At 46.0% G+C, this 15137-nt stretch overlaps 1 protein-coding gene across 3 annotated transcripts in view; it reads right to left on the reverse strand.

Annotated features, from left to right (window-relative positions):
* Nucleotides 1–15137, reverse strand: part of Slc23a2 (solute carrier family 23 member 2) — a 90013-nt gene that overhangs the window by 26297 nt on the left and 48579 nt on the right. For all 3 annotated transcript variants that reach the window (XM_021192548.1, XM_029536182.1, XM_029536183.1), the window contains exons 3-5: nt 11240–11338; nt 8138–8254; nt 6058–6215 (exon numbers count right to left, since the gene is read on the reverse strand). In XM_021192548.1, coding sequence (XP_021048207.1) covers nt 6058–6215; nt 8138–8254; nt 11240–11338 — 374 coding nt within the window. The remainder of the gene's footprint in view (nt 1–6057; nt 6216–8137; nt 8255–11239; nt 11339–15137) is intronic.

Genomic DNA, 15137 nt, shown 5'->3' on the forward strand with positions numbered 1-15137 from the left:
AAAACTGTGTGAAGTGGAAGGCGCTTCCTTCCCTGGACATCTGGTGAGAACCTGATTCCTTTCACCCTTGTTAGCTACCAGCCTAGAGATGAGAAGCATCGAGGAAGAGAATGGGCAACCTGTGGTATGGGGACTGTGCCAGGCTAGCAGGATCTGATGGTCAAATGAAAAGAGGTGTAGAGAAGACAGATGGTGATGTGGCCTGCCTTTGATCCCAGCACTCAGAAGACAGAGACATATGGGTCTCTGTGAGTTTAAGGCCAGCCTGGTCTATAAGAGCTGGTTTCAGGACAGCCAGGACTACACAGAGAAACCTTGTTTTAAGAAATCCCCCCACCAAAAAAACAGTGTAGAGGGAACAAAATTTGTTAAATCCAAAATTAGCAAAGAGTCAGGCAGTCTTTTAATCCCTGACACCTTTGAAGATTAAAACAACAATAAAGAGTACCCTAAGGAGACACGGCCAGCATCCCTGCCCCATGCAGCGGAGGCTGGACTGGCTCAGGCCTCAGGAGGAGCTGGGTTGAATGACCACTGCTGTTTTCTAATGACTTTTTCCCCATCCAAGTCAGGATGCTGCCTGTGTGAGCAGGGGGCACACCCAGTCCTGTAACAGTCATCAGTCATCGCTGCTCCACCAGACTTCCACCTCCCTTCCAGAGCCCAGGTAATAATGACAGCTCACGGCACCAGTGGGGCAGGCACTACCTTGCACGACACTCATTAACATGCTACATATTATTTTATATCTGGGGGAATGGTCTTTGAGAAGCTAGGCAGTCTGGCCAAAGTCTCATGGCTGGTAAGTGGTACAAAGGGATCCAAGCCACCAAGTTTATGGTGAGTCTAGTCACCCGGTGAGGCCGACCAGAAATGTCTTTCAAGGTCATTTTCTTCCAGGTTTGCACTGGCCTCCACTTTACCACACTATTTAAGATGCTTTCTTGGTGAAGAAGGCAGTAAACTTTTTATTTGTGGGAAACACTATAACCAGCTATTATGTACTGCTTGGAATATAAAGGTCATGATGTCACTGACTTGGCAGTTTTGGTGAAACATTCACCCTGAATCATCCATGCCTCTGGCCCATCTTCCAGCTCACAGCAAGTGAGAGACTATGCACCCAGTCAGACAGTACCGAAAGGACACAACCAGACAAACTGGGGTCTGAGTCCATGACACCTAGCCTGGACTTTAAAACATTGAGAAACATAGCAAGAAAAATACTGTACGAGCTTAATTGGACCATGGCTTGGAGAGGCTTGGGGAACAGCTATAACACATCTTTTAGGGACAACTGGGGAAATTAAATGTAGACTGCATATTAGATGATATGACAGAATAATTATTTTCTCAAGTTGATAAATGGCATTGTGGTTACTCAGAGACTATCATCTCATTTAGAGTGGAACAGCATGCTATCTATCTGCAACTTTATTTCCAACTGGTTCACAAACACAAGGACTCCTCAGGGATGAAGAAACATGGGGAAATTTCCAACCTCCCTAAATAACCTCTCTGCACTCTTGATAGTGTGGGTTCAAAGTCCCCAGATGTAAGACCTGGAAAGTGTACTGTCCTCAGGGAGTATACCACTTGTGCAAAACCCCAGGCCCCACCAGCCCCCTACATATATACTACACACTGCCACACACACCCTATGGCCATAAAAAGCTAATAAGATAGAAAGCAGGGGACTTTCTCCTATGGGCAGTGCCTAATCAGAAACCAGATACTAAACTAGTGTCAGTGGCTCTCAGCAAAGGAATCTGCTATGTGCTTAAGCAGGTTTGTGCCTGACCACAAGAGGCCCCTTTGGTAGCCCCTACCTGCACTCTTACAGTATTGGGGATGACAGAGTAGTGAGGCTCCTGGAGCAGGCTTGAGGGGTCCTCTAAAGACAGTGGGGTTCTTTTCTAGCCACATCAGTGAGAAAAAAATCAGCGAGGCAAAGGAGCACAGGGTTTCAGAGAACCTTCCTCCAGTGATTCCGCAGAGGTGAAGGCCTCTAGCCACGACTACTGCAGGCTGGTGGCTGTGGGTTAAGGAGAATCTGAGTAACTCTATCCCAATGAGAGGGAGATTTTAAAGGGGTTGGAACCAGCCCTTAGAACAAGCTCAAGGGGTAGCTAAAACTAACCAAATATAACTAAGCAAGTAACCAAATGTAGAACTGTTGAGTCTCCATCAAAGGAGCTGAGCAATGAAGATGAAAGTACAGGGAGAGGAAATGCGGGAAGGCAGAGGGGACTCCCGGGAAGAGGTGTCCTGAAAATCAGCCCACCCAACACACACATGCTCTAGGGAATGAGCCTCACAACCCCCTGTGGAAACGATGGTGGGCCCCAGAGACAGGGAAGGCACTCTCAGGCAGCAAAGCAGGGAAGAAAGGGTATGCCGGGGAGGAGCACTCTGGGCTCAGCCTTAGGTCTGCCAGGGAGGAGCACTCTGGGCTCAGCCTTAGGTCTGCCAGGGAGGAGCACTCTGGGCTCAGCCTTAGGTCTGCCAGAGAGGAGCACTGTGGGCTCAGCCTTAGGTCTGCCAGGGAGGAGCACTGCGGGCTCAGCCTTAGGTCTGCCAGGGAGGAGCACTGTGGGCTCAGCCTTAGGTCTGCCAGGGAGGAGCACTCTGGGCTCAGGCTTAGGTCTGCCGGGGAGGAGCACTGCGGGCTCAGCCTTAGGTCTGTGAAGGAAGAGCACTAGGGGCTCAGCCTTAGGTCTATGAAGGGACACATCTGTTTCAACATCTTTGTTTCTCAAAGATCCATTTGGCTTGCTTTCTTTTTTGGAGATCAGCCTCATTATGCAGCACTGGATGCCCTAAAACTCTCTATATAGATCAGGCTGGCCTCAAACTCAAAGTGATCCATCTGCCTCTGCCTCCGAAGAGCTGAAATTAAAGGCATCCAAATCCAACACCTTTCCTGAACTCTATTTTTATGGAACAATATAGTTTCAAGGCTGCAATAATGAAGGGGGTGGGGGAACCTAGGCACAGGCCACTCCTCCTTCCCTGCTCACTAGCTTCCTCAAAAGAAGAGGCCCACCCCTCGGAGGCAGGGCCCAATCACCTTAGCTGCCCAGTGTGATGGAAGCATCGGGTGCCAACAAATGCCAGAAAAACACATAATACAGAACTTACGACACAACACAGAAAAACCACCAGAGTTGGGAAATCCAAGAAATCACAAAAGCTTAACATAAAAAAACTTCTACGAGGGGAAGGCTGAAAAAACTGACTAGTAAACCAAAGCACCAACCATCTACATACGATCCTTTAGCTGAGTGGTGGGATCAGCCCAGCTCTGGGCTCCATCCCCACACTACCACACCCCTCCCCATCTGTCCACTCTTGCATCTCCTTGGTGTGAACTGCTTGTTTTAAACAGGGAAATTTAAAATGCCAACTGAGATGCTAATTCTCAGCACCAGTGATGGCCCACACCACTATCTAGCAGTTACACTCTACAACTGCCCAATTACCTGCCAAGTTACAAAAGATGATTAAGATACATACAGACAACAACTGTCACCCAGGGACATGTCACCCAAGGAGATGATAGCTGCCTATGTCCTGAGGCTGAGAAGGTATGTCCCACCACTCTTCTGTGGTCATATGGCTAAGGCCTTTAAGGCACAGTCGTACCACTACGGGGTCTTAGGCTCAGCCAAGTCCTGGCTTGTACCTGGTGACAGAAATCCTGTGCTGGATCATAACTTAAACTGCTTTTTCTTCTACCTCTGCCAAGGTGAAAGATACCCCCTCATCCTTTAGGGCCAAAACCACAAGTCTCTGGGACCTATCTCTACCACTGCCACCTCCTCAAGTCCTAGACATGATATCCCTGGCCCTCTTATGACCCTATGTAATGTTCTGTGGTACCGTCATCATCATACATGCACGACCCTGTCTGCCTGCCACCTAGAGTCACTTGCACTTTCTACAGATAGGTCACTAGGTATCTGTGGGGCTGTCAGTCCTTCCCCTCTTTCATAAGTCAAGACTGGATACCACCCATGCCTCAACAGCCACAGAATCCCACATCCCAGGTCCAGCTTGATACCATAGCACCCATTCTCCCAGACAGTATGCACTCACTGCCTGGTTCTTAGATGGGATGCTGGCCTACTGATAAAGAACCAAGCATGTGGCCACACATGGTGAAGACGGGCAGGCTGCTCGTCACCCCACTGGACATGTAAGCCTCGTGAGCAACTACATAGACACCCCATGCCGACAAGCAGCTCCCGATTTCCAGTTCCCACGTGAGCAGGTGGCAGCACCCTCTCTAGTTCTTTCTTGACTGGCTGCTCTCTAGGGGACAGGAGAGGTGAACTGCGCTGACCTTACTGTTCTCCATGGGCTAATGCCTGATGCCTTTAAAAAGGGGTGCCCTCAAGACCAAGAGCATTTGCCTGAAGTCCCTGAGGTCCACTCGCTACGTCATCTTACGTAAGTCTGCCCAGCAGGTTCGGCAGTCGCCTGGGCAGGCCTTTGGCATGGCATAGGAATGCAGCGTACATAGGGCCTTTGGCATGGCATAGGAATGCAGCGTACATAGGCAGAGGCCGCCGCGACGAAGGGCTTCTACCGCCTCTCCACGTTAGCCAACCCTGACAACCACAGGTCACGTCAGCTATTAGGAAAAATGTTTCCTCCCTCAAAGTGCCATGTCCTGTGTACTATGTAAAGCCAACAAAAGATGTTTCACCAGATCTGTGACCCAGAGCCTTGGATAATCAACAAATACCAGTGTCACTCCTGCCACATCTAACGGCCTGGCTTGGACGTTTTGTGAAAGCCTGGGTTCATCTCCCTCCCTAGCATATCAATGACACCCCTACTTTCCTCTGAGCCGCCGATAAGAACATCTCTGACCCTTCGGTCAGTGTCTAACAGGATCTAAGAACCAACAGCTCGCCAGCCCCATGGTCTCCAGTGCAAACAGCTTCTCTCCACCAGTAGACCTGCAAAGGAACTGCCCTTCACCTCCCCCTCCACCTCTACTGCAGCCAGACACCCCAGCTGATCACTGTCCCCTGGCAGGGTAGCCCTTCAGAGTTCTGAGGACCCTGGCACATCAGACTCCAGGTCACAGCTGCCTGCTCCTCACTGTCCCTCTAGCTGCCTCTTCTTAGCAGGGAAAAGCAAGCCCCACTTGCACTGTCTCCAGTGGAGAGAGAGAGATCCACAGACTTTGAGGATAACCAGCAGAGCCTGGGCAATTAGGAAGCCGCACTGTGGAAAAGAAGAAAAGGCAGCTTACAGAAGCTAGGGATGCTTGCTGCTTGTACTTCCTAGCTCAGCTCCACACTGTTACGGGGCTAGGGATGCAAAGGCAAATGAGCCAAAGAGCTAGCACCAAAAAGAACACCGTGAGAAGGTGGGGCAAAGACAGAGCAGGAGGCCACACGAGAAGAGTGAATCCAAAGAAACACATGTGTAGAAATTCAGGGGAGAACAAAGTATTTCAGGAATCTCTGGAGGGGAACAAGTGGGGCAGAGGATGTGCAGGAGTGCTGTGTGGGCAGGCCACTGGAACATGCAGTAGGGCGGGGCTCAGAGGCTGAGGTAGAAACCTGGGAAATGCAGAGTGCACGAGCTGTGCACAAGGAAGAACGTAGCCTGGGGAGCCCAAGGAGGGGAGCGGTAGAAAGACGGCAGGAGCTGGGGAGCACAGAGAGCTGGGGAGCACAGAGAGCTGGGGAGCACAGAGAGCTGGGGAGCACAGAGAGCAGTCTCAGTGCAGGAGACCAGATGGGAACTAGGTAGGAGAGACTGGGTCAGAACTACAGTAGAGGACTGGAAGGATGCTAGAGACTGGAGTGCCTTGCCAGACAGCCACAGAAGTGAAAAGACTTTTCCAACTTGCACAATTGTTCCCTTCATGAAGAGAAGAAATACGGGGCTAGAGACACCTTGTAAAGGTGTACTGAGACCAATGGCCACTGGGATATGCTGTATCACCAACTGATCTGTCCAGTAGCCCTGAGCAAAGTGCCCATCTTTCTCAGTGCCTTACTGGGGTGGAAAAATCCCATAGTACATCTGTCTCACCTGCATCCAAATGTCGTCTGCAGCAATGTAGTGATTCCCACGCAGAAGAAAATGGTCCCGATGAGCTGGCTGGTGGCCCACTGGTCATCCCCCACGCACATGGCATCAGCCAGCAAAAAGGGCACGGCGATTGTGCCACTGAAACACGTCAGGTAGTGCTGCTCGAGGAGAGACAAGGGGAAAGGTAAACCTGCCCTGGCTTTGCTTGATTTGCCCCTAACACTGGTGTCCTGGTGTCTTCAGGACATACAGACCACATGAGGACGCTCTAGTTACACCAGCTACACATTCTGATCACATGTCCCGCAATTTTGTAACTTTCCTTTCCCTATTACCCATGTCCTATGACATCACTGACACGAGTTCTCATTAGCACATACTTACATTAGACATACTTACTTTTTGTGCCCACTAACACTTGCCCAGCATGCTAAGTTCATTGTGCTGAACAACCCTTGCCAACGTGAAGGAGACCCTTGTTAGGCATGCTCTAGGACATGATCTGACAAGGTCTTGTTTTGCTCCTGTTTTATGGAGTCAGGGTCTCACTCTGGAATCCACAGTGTGTCACACTCACGATATGGCTCGAGCTGATCTCAAACCCATAACCTTCCTGCTCAGTCTTCCTGTTATCCAGGAGTAACAGGAATGCACCAAACCCAGCTGGGATGCTCACATTCTACATCTGCATTCCTAAGATATTAAGTCTGGGGAATACACCTCTGAGACTCCCGAGCAGAGGGCATTTTCTACCTTGCTCTGTGGTTTCGCACTCTTGGGTAGAGATTCACTCTCCCTCTAAGTACTCCGTCCTCCCTCCCGTGGCCCCTGAAGATAGCTCCAGCACTCACAACTCATTTTCCTTCCTCGCCCTAATTTTCTAGTTCACTATTTCTGTTCTGTGGACCCCCTCTTTTTTTCCCCCACAGCTTCCCATTTCTGCCCAAGTCAGAGAAGCACACTGACTAGCTCAAATGTTCAGGTGTGTTCTGTCAAAAACTCCTCAATGCAGTGCACAATGTACTGTGTATCATTAGGAACAGGAGGTAAAAGAGTTGTCACTCCCATGTGACTATCCTAGAAATGCCTGAAAGGTGCATCTCTCATATCAGGTCCAGGGTTATTCACCAAGCCTACTCAGCCCTCCGGCTGCCAGCAGTGGGGCCAGGCACAGTCCAGCTCCCAGTAGGCGTGGGGTGTGAGCAACAAGACTGACTTTCCCCCACCTGAGAACACTGACGGGAACTGATCATACACTGAGCAAGGAAGTGTGGAAAGTCAGACCTCAAAACAGGGTCCAAACCCAATGCAGGAGTCAGAAGTCAGGTGGTGAGGCCAGGAAGGAGACAGCATGCCCACATTTCTCAAAAGCCACTTTAATCCAGTGAGCAGGACAAGAGTACTGAGGACAAGCACTAAAGTCACAGTAGACCTGTCTATTGTCATCCTCCTCCACCTGCTGGAAGCTACAGCAGACTAAGGCTGGAAGGCAGCAAAGTTCCCTTCCTTTAGGAAGAGCCTTTCCTGGTCATGATGCTTGCCATGATCTGATCTTGGATTGCTAAGGCTGGGTGGGAGGCCGAGGCTACTGACCCCTTTCTGTTTCTGCTGTCTCCCCTCCTCTGATCCATCTCCCCTCCCCTGCTCCATCTCCCTTGCAGCCACCCCCCCTCCCACCACATCACTTTTCATTCCCTGAGCATTTACTTCCCAGTTCTTTTCTTTTCCCTGCTGTTCTGAAATTAATGTTGAAAATTCTTATATATCATTCTTGTAAAATACATTTACAATAAATCTTAGTTAAAATAAAACTTGGAGACTAGAGAGATGGCTCAGCAGTTTAATAAACACATGTACTGTTCTTGCAGGACACTGGAGTTCGGTTCCCAGAGCCCCATCAGGCAGTGAGACTCCAACATCTACAGCCTCCACAGCCACCCGTAGTCACATGCCTACCCACACATAATACACAAACTAAAAATAATAAAATAAAAATTAAACATTGACGATCTTAAAAATTTAGCCGGTAAACAGTATAAGCTCTGGCCAGACGTCACCCACCCTAGAAGACCCATCTTACCTGCAATCCCAGGAATATGCACAAGTACCAGGGAGGGACATCTTCTATCGTGTAGATCATATCCGACCTCTGGGGATCCAGGCTCCCAGTGCTGTCCAGGGTCTCTGCAAGAGAGCTCTGGAGTTGAGAGGAGAAAAGGGGTTAGTCACTGCCTGGAAGGATGTTAAGTCCGTCTGACTTAGCACAGCCCTCTACTGCCCAGAAGCACCTTCTGTTGGTGCAGCCATACTGTCCTCAGAGGGATAATTCTCAGAATGAGGCTCTGACTCCCATGACACTGCCTCATTCCCAAGAGCTCCAATCCTGACTAGAGCCTCTGCCCAAGCTGATGACTGAAATCTTGGTTTTGGCTTTATTTATTAAAAAACACTTCTAATACTTTATGTGGCAATAAAGATTTTTTAAAATGTTAAGTATTGCATACATCTAAAAGCCAAGATCACCAAGATAACTAACTCAGCCTAGCAAGAATCCAGTCTTGACACCAGCTAAACAGATGGCTTGAAGAAACCCTGTCTTTCTTTCCATGGAGTCTTAAAATTGCTCTAGTTTCTAAGACTCTGCAAATAATTAATTGCATTTCTTAGAATCTGAAGTGCATATCTCTGGTGGTTGGAATGAGAGTCTCCTATAATCTCAGACATCTGAATACCTGGTCCCCAGTTAGGGGCTGTTTGGGGAGGATTAGGAGGTGCGGCTTTGCTGGAGGAAGTATGTCACTGGGTGCAGGCTTCTCTGCTTCCTGTTGTGGTTTTGATTTGAGCTTAGCCGCCTGCCTGCCGCCATGCTCCCTGCAGTGATGGTCACAGAACCACAGCTCCAAACAAACCTTTGTCACAGTATGTCACCATATTAATTAAAACGTAACTAACAAAGTATGTACTTTTAAAATATTTTCTAACCTAGCAAACAAAATAATAGGGAACAAAATGAAAATGTTCCACAAAAAATGGCTAGAGCTAATACTGTGAGCCTGTAGCCCACGCCCGATGGAGGTACTGATTCCATGCCCTGCCGCCACTGCCGCCGCCTAGTTTTCCTTGAAAGGGGCAAACTTGGGGGTTAAGTCCCTTTCCATAAACACTGGAATTCTGCCTCACTGTCTAGGCTAAAAGGTACAGCCTAATGAAGCTGACACTTGACACAATGTTACAGAACAAACATTTGCCTCTGGCCCAGCAGCAGATGCTCACAGGCCTGCAATGCTGAATGCGCTAGAATGGAGCTGTGTCTTTCAGAGACTGTAGTAGTTGACATGACAGAGAAACTGCATGTGCATATGAGAGACTAGGACAGGACGGCTCAGCAGGCTGGGCTACTCAAACCTTCTCGGCCTTCCAAAGAAAGGTCTGGCCTCACCTGACACCAGCTCCCAGGTGTTTGCTTTTCTTGGATTTTAAAATAATATTTTCTTTTCTTTTCTTTTCTTTTCTTTTCTTTTCTTTTCTTTTCTTTTCCTTTCCTTTCCTTTCCTTTCCTTTCCTTTCCTTTCCTTTCCTTTCCCTTTCTTTCTTTCTTTCTTTCTTTCTTTCTTTCTTTCTTTCTTTCTTTCTTTCTTTCTTTCTATTTTCCTCTGAAGCCTTGGGGTAAGGTAATGGTTTACACAATAATCCCATCTATGGCAGGACCCTTGGGTCACCTGTTACCAGATTGTTCAATAAGAAACTAGACTCTAAGCTCAGCTACATGGTGACCAGCCATACCTAAGAGGTTGATTCCTGATAAAACTTTCCATGCCAAAGCCCAGGTGAGCTTCCCCAGTTGGCAATATTTCATGAGAACTATTATAGATTGTTGTGGGAGAATTACAACACTGCCCGCCTGCCTGCACTGGGGGAAAGGTGTTGAGAGGCCTGGTGTCTCTCTAACCCTGCTGTTGTAGTTTTCCAACAAGGCTTTTAATTTGCAGCTTCTCTCTATACACAACTGCGAGGATGAGAACTGAATGGATTCTACGAATCATTAAGAGACACCTGAACCCAACTGCAATTCCTGAAACACTTCTACACAGACAGGACTAAAGACATACTGGGCTCACCACACATGGTAAATTCTACACTGTTATATATCTTACACAAAGGAATAAAACCAAGGGCAAAATAAACCCCTTCCTTAGTATATGCTAGTTTGCCTAATGAATGCCCCCAAAGGCCCATGTGTTAAAGGCTTCATCAAGGGTGGCAACAGCCTAATATACCATGGACCTTTAAAACATAGATTTTAGTTAACACTGGAAGCTGGGGTAGAGGACTGTAAACAAAGTCCACTTTAGCCAACAGACAGACAGACAAACAAACAAAGGCATAGACACAAAGATCTGAACTCTTAAAATGCATTGTGGGGCCCTGCTTGACCCTGCCCCCTTTCTGTTTTCTGGGTCAGGATATGAGCATTGGCTCTTATGTACCATGAGACTCTATGGGGCGATGCCCACTAGGGTTGCCTATCTTCTCCTTCCAGCTTTTAAGCCAAAATAGAACTCTCTTTACTTCATTTCATTATAGTCATATAAAATAAAAAAGTACACAAACATGATCATTCAAATTTTATTTAAAAAACAATGAATAAGCACACACACGTATACGTGTGTATGTGTACATATGTAAATGCAAATATGTTTATAATCACATACATACATACACACATACATACATAAATGCATGCATGCATGTATGCATGCATGCTTTGGAATGCCACACTGGTAGCTGGCAGTTTTGATTTCAGATATCCACTTTAGGTACACTTACCTTATATTTTTATTCCTACTTAATAGGTGAAAAGCTGATACCCAGAGAGTCATGGTAATTCCTTAGAGTCTGAGTCACCTCTGTAATCAGACTTGACTTTTGGTCCTCAAGCTCTTAACCACTATTCTCAAACATTCTGGCCAAGGCTTTTACAAATACCTAGATAATGACTCTTAAGAGCTTTTAACCTTAATTACTACTAAGACAATTAAAACCTAGTAATTATGACTCTTCCATTACAAAACAAACATACAGACACCCCCAAGCCCCCGGGAAGGTATGATGTCCCAAACCAGAGCCGCCCCTGGCTCTGCAGAAACAGAGTCGGGCAGTAGGAAGGGATGAGCATGGGTACCTTCTCTGCAATGCCATTCTCTGTGGTGTAGATTGCCATGAGCTCAGTGTCTTCATTGTCCTGCTCTCCGCTGGATGTGGCCCCACCATTGATCACCACCTGAAGAGAAAGGCTACAGTGAGAGGGGGTTTCAGCACTTGCCATTCTATTGTAGGGAAGAATGGTTTTTCTAAATGGCCTCCCATATTCTTAAGAGAGCCCTAAACTGCATATTACATATTGCAGCAGCAAACTTTGTTTTCTTAAATGAAACAGATGTGTATAGGCTACTTTAAATGGAGAAGTGTGGAGTTTCCCATAGGGTGGAGCTGGGTGAGCCAGAGCCCCCAGGAAAGATAGAAATGGAACATTCCAAAGAAACCTCTAGCCATAGAATCCTCAACACTCTCCAGGGCAAGGGAAGTAACTGATAAGCCAGTGTCGAAATGCAGGTGACCAGGCTGCTGAGGAGTGGCAGTGTCTGAACTGCTTTGGTTAAGATCACTTCCTCAGGAACCAAGGTAACTGCCTGCCTGCTCTAGAAAGAGGAAGTGCTGCAGTCAGAAGACTATAACTAAGCAGCCTGCTGTGTGAGCTGCTTAGGACACTGGGAAGCAGGAGAACCCACCCATCTTGGAATCTATTCAAAGGAGGTCTAGCCTTATGCTATGCATCCTTTGGTGAGGAACAACATGATTTATCTGGTTAGAAACAAGAAATGAAATATTTTCATTCCTTAATCAAATGGTTCTGTTCCTAGGGATCTCTTCTAAAGATGTAATACTGAAAGTAAAAAAGGCTTTACTAGCTTGGCGTGGTGGTGCATGCCTTTAATCCCAGCACTCGGAACAGCCAGGACTATACAGAGAAACCCTGTTTTAAAAAAACAAAAAAAAAAAAAAAAAAAAAAAAAAAAAACAACAACAAAGAGGCTTTAACCCCAAGAAAACAAGCACTTTTTAGGTAACAATAACTAGCCATAAACTAGTTATATTCAGATAGAAGAAAAATGGACATTTATGTGTATTTAAGCTTGTAGGTGCCAGGAGAGACCAGAAGAGGGCATCAGGTCCTCTGACTCTCAAGTTGCAGGCAGTTATAAGCTGCCTAACCCAGCTTGGGTACTGCTGGGAACTGAAATCAGGCCTGACAACTGTTCTTAACTGCTAAGCCATCTTTCTAGTCCCAGGAAAGTGCTTCTTACTTAGAATATGTTAACATCAAGGAAAACCACCTATAGCTTAGCTATAAGTGGTAACAGCAGAATTATATTTTAGTTTTTTTTTTTTTTTGGGGGGGGGGACAAGGTCTTGCTCTATAGCCCAGGCTATCCCGAAGCTCGGGATACTCCTGCTTCAGCCTCCCAAGGCTGGCACTACGGATGCTGCCACTGTACTGCTTCCAAATAGTTTTTTAAAACACAGATTAGAGGCAACCAGAGCTACAGAGTGAGATCCTACTCAGGAAGTGTGTGTGTGTTCATAAATCAATTAGTACAGATTGTATTGTTTAGAAGTATATCATTGTAATAAAAATTCCATATATAGGAATTAGAGAGATAACTCAGTGATCAAAAACAGTGGCTACAGAGGACCAAGGTTCAATTCCCAGCATCCACATGGGATCTCACAACCACCTTATATAGATAACTCCAGTTCCAGGAGATCTACAGAATGAGATCCTATCTCAAACACCACAACCATAACAACCAAATGTAGATTAGCAAAAGATAAAAACACAGTTTAAATTTCAGCATTGTAAAACAGAAACACTGATGACAGTCTAATAGAAACTATATGTGTAATACAGAGAAAGGGAGACTGAATCAACGATTTATAAAGAGCACCCCAAATCAACAGGGGGAGAGGGAGAGACCCATGCAGGTTCAAGCATGAATGGAACAGGGCTTTAGAGTCCTACTCTGAACTGAGAAACACTAGCACTTGATGGCTGCTGAGACAGGGAAGTCAATTTTCTCTAGTGGTCTGGCCGCTTGTGGTTGCCTAGGAACCAGTTGATGACTCTCCACCAAGGGTTCTCCACCTGGGTGTTGAGACCTCTTTGGAAGCTGAATGACCCTTTCACAGTGATTGCATATAAGACATCTTATATATCAGATATTTATACAGTTATGAAGTAGCAACAAACTCATGTTATTATCGTTGGGGTCACTACACCGAGGGGAACCATGTTGGAAGTATCAGGTGTTAGGAAGGTTGAGGAGCACGACTCTACACCCATGCACATAGTTACAGCAGCACTAACTGAACTCTCAACAGGAAGAAGAGCACGGGATAAAATTGGAAGGAAGAATGGGAAGGTCTAGGAGAACTAAGAGGTGGTTAGGAAGCTGAATGCAATCAAAATACATTGTATACTTGTATAAAATTCTCATCAAATACACAAAGAAAAACAAGCATACTGCTGAGTTCAAGACTAGTCTGGGCTACATAGCAGGAGGCTGTCTAAAGAAAAAGGAGGATGAGGGACAGAGGGAGGAGAGAGGAGAGAAAAGAAACTCTGAAGTTCACATGTTGGCAAAGGAAAAAGTCCACGCAACACTATGTAATACATTATAATAATAGTATCATCACACACGCCAAGAGCTCCCCAGCTATCCATATGGTTGGCAAAAGATCCAGAAACAATAAACTTCGGGTCAAGGACAGCAACAGCAGAACTTTTCATCTCTACTCCTCACACTCCCTGATCACTCAGACCTGCTGACTCAGCATGTGCACCGTCTTCACACTGCCTTTAAAGCAAAGGACAGCGACAACTTACTCCTATATAGTAATCATGGCTGATAATCAAAGGACAACGACAACTTACTCCCATATAGTGACCGTGGTTGTTAGTCAAAGGTCATTTTACCTTCCTTTTATACATTTGGTGGTTTCCTATAATGAACACAAGTTCTTTCTCCAAGAGGGAGTCATTAAAAAGACTAAATAGCTAACTAAGAAACAGCCAAGTTCCTTGGCCTGAGGAATTCTGGAGAGATTTCCAATCCACTGACTTTTGTAGCTGAGCAAATTGACCCAGCAAAAAATTAAATTTCTCATTTGAAAGCACGTAGACCCAAGTCTAAGTTTAAAAGCATGCCAGAGATCTAAATAGGGCTCTAATTTAACATGCTCTATTGGGGTTGAATTTTCTTATATTACTTAGCAAAGGTCTGCTTTTAAAACTATTTCTGTCCAAGTACAATGGTGCATATCTATAATCCTAGCTCTCAGAGGCTGAGGCAGGAGGATTATGGATCTAGGGCTAACCTGGACCAGAATAAGACCCTATCTCAAAAACCAGACCAAAATAAACAGAAAACCACACAGAATTCTAATCACACTACAGCTTCTTACATGAACACTGGGTACATGACATTGGTTGTCTGTGCTAGCTGCAGTAAGACCCATGTTCCCAGTCCAATTCAAGTTTGCACTTGAAGCTACAGCATTCCATGCTGCATCACTCAATGGACTGAGAAGCCAGGGAGAACACACAGGCAGGATGAATTTCCTAATATAACTCAAAGCAACTGGAGTGGAGTACCTCATGAACTAAGGCTGCTCTGCTTTGTGAGTAACCAGGGTGTTTTAGAACTAGGAGGAGGTAGTAGTTACATAACAAGAGTTACTATATATATATATATATATATATATATATATATATATATATATATATATATATATATCATGTCTCTGACAACTCTTTCAAATTTTATGTTATATACACTGTACTTCAAAAACAGTATTTTTTGAGATAGGTTCAAAATGTAGCCCAAGCTACCCTTATACGCCAGAGCCTTGGCCTTCTGAGTCCTGGACTGCAACAAAGTAGCACTGTAGCCAATCCCACTAAACTCTACATTTTCACATGGTTCCACTGTAGCCAATCCCACTAAACTCTACATTTTCAC

This window comes from Mus pahari, chromosome 3, assembly GCF_900095145.1.
Source record: "Mus pahari chromosome 3, PAHARI_EIJ_v1.1, whole genome shotgun sequence".
NCBI lineage: Eukaryota > Metazoa > Chordata > Mammalia > Rodentia > Muridae > Mus > Mus pahari.